This window comes from Triticum dicoccoides, chromosome 7A (assembly GCF_002162155.2).
Source record: "Triticum dicoccoides isolate Atlit2015 ecotype Zavitan chromosome 7A, WEW_v2.0, whole genome shotgun sequence".
NCBI classification, from domain to species: Eukaryota; Viridiplantae; Streptophyta; class Magnoliopsida; order Poales; family Poaceae; genus Triticum; species Triticum dicoccoides.
Window position 1 is genome coordinate 181,004,561 of NC_041392.1, and position 1,864 is coordinate 181,006,424.

The following is a 1,864-nucleotide window of genomic DNA, read 5'->3' on the forward strand; positions in this document are numbered from 1 at the left end:
CGATGAATCGAAACTGACCAGAATCGTGCGATGGAAGGAGTAATTACGAAGTTTGGAGCTGAGAGAAACTATGAGCTGCAGCATGCAAAATTGTCAACACAAGATTCAGAAAATCCATCACAGGAGCAATAAGAACAACAACAGTTTTAGTAGCTTGCATGAACAAGTGGAGCAAACAGCTCAGAGGTACATCTCGTGGCGATCGTACATGGACGAACTAATACATCAGCCAGTGAGTATCCTCGTATACACTTTGAAAACAATTTCAGCATCGGACTTAGTAGACACTTGCAGGCGAGAAGAAGTTGCTGTGCCCTCCAGCGTGAAGATTGGCGGCGGCATTGCACCTCCTCTCGTTCTCGAGCGCCTCTTCGGCCTTCCACGCTTCTTCAAATGGATCATGGAAGATGATCGGCGGCGGGTTGTAAGTCCCCACGTCTTGAACAATGGATGACTTGTCGTTGGTCGAGACAGCCTCCCGCTCCTGCTCTTCTGCTCCTTCATCGAGTATAGCCCTAAGGAACTCCAGCTCGTCAGCTTCGAGCGGGACGATTTCTTCTGCAGCATCAGCGAAAAGCTTTTGCGGCCCCTCTGGTTCCAAGTAGAAATTCTGTTCGATGCTGTTAGTAGCTCCGACCGGGAGATCTTCCTCCACTTGTAACCCGAGAAGCTCATCGATTGTGCAACAGAACCGGTCCATGTCGTCGTCAGCTTCAGGTACGGACTCATCCGGCAAGAAATCCGGTGCTGCAGCGGTGAACGACGGTGTGGCAGGTGCCGGGACGGGGACAGCACCGCGCATCCTCTTCTTGGGGCGCGGAGGATGAGGATCGGCGGCGGCAGCCGGCGCTGGCCTCTTCTGCGCGTGCGTGCTCGGGGTCACGGCCTCTGGTTGCTGTTGCTGAAGCTTGTATGCTTCCGATTCCTGGCGGGCCGCGTCAGGAGCATGCTGAGCCAAGTGCATCTTGCAGAACACCTTCACCCCGTCGGAGACGGTGGCCTCCGGCAGCAGGCACCGGTATTCCTCCATGACCCAGCCCGTGGACTTGCCCTTCTTCTTGAAGGACAGGTTCTTGACCTCGCCGACCTTGACTCCCGCGTGGCAAATCTCCGTGGTCTTCTGTATGGTCCATGTGCCGCCGCCGGCGCCGCGCACGCTCTGGAGCTTGCTCCCGTTCTTGCTCTTGCACGTGGTAAAGAAGAACCGGTCGCCGCTGCTCACGGCCTGCGGCACGGGCGCGTACCGGGCGGCCAGATCCTTGGGCTCGCAGCCGGAGATTTCGACGCGGTGGATGAGCTTGTCGACGGCATGCAGCGTCTCGCCGGAGAGGAGGCGTGGCAGGTAGTAGGTGACGGCGTCCACTTCCGTAGGGCTCAGCCGGTAGTGGTGGAAGATGTCGTCGACGTCGAGCCCCTCCATCCCGGCCGGCGGCTGCCCGATCTGCTGCTAGGGTTCTACTGCAGCTAGGAAAGGGTGATGTCGATCGAGGGCGCGCGACTGGGATTTGGGAGAGGTTTGTCTGCGGGATCGGGAAGGTGTTGTGGTACGCGCAGGTGGTCTTTGCTGATATTTAAAGCCGCTGCACTACGCGATGGAGGACGCGTAAGATTTCCTTTTTTCTGAATCCGACTATGTCCCCAGTTCAGTTTCCCGTCAGTTATCTGAAACTTGCAGCTCCCGCTTGCTTTCATTTTCTGGAAATTTCCGTCAATCTGATCATGATGCGGTGCTGAAAATGTAGAGGATAGATGCCGTGCTAATTGTGATTCTTGATTTTGAGTATTACAAGTCCTTCCTATTTCTTTTCCGGGTGCATTTATTTGAACCGTGCCCTCGGACCTTATGCGCGATAATACTGTATAA

The 1,864-nt window shown here is 55.4% G+C and overlaps 1 protein-coding gene across 1 annotated transcript; it reads right to left on the bottom strand.

The window, feature by feature from the left end:
- Positions 1 to 277: 277 nt before the first annotated feature.
- On the bottom strand, positions 278 to 1,420 carry LOC119333364. Its single transcript, XM_037606286.1, has one exon. It carries the CDS (start codon positions 1,418 to 1,420, stop codon positions 278 to 280), a length of 1,143 nt encoding a protein of 380 aa, XP_037462183.1.
- Between the last annotated feature and the right edge of the window lie 444 nt (positions 1,421 to 1,864).

What these genes read in the sequence shown, in the direction of transcription:
- LOC119333364 (XM_037606286.1), bottom strand. Translation starts at nt 1,420, where the DNA reads ATGGAGGGGCTCGACGTCGACGACATCTTCCACCACTACCGGCTGAGC.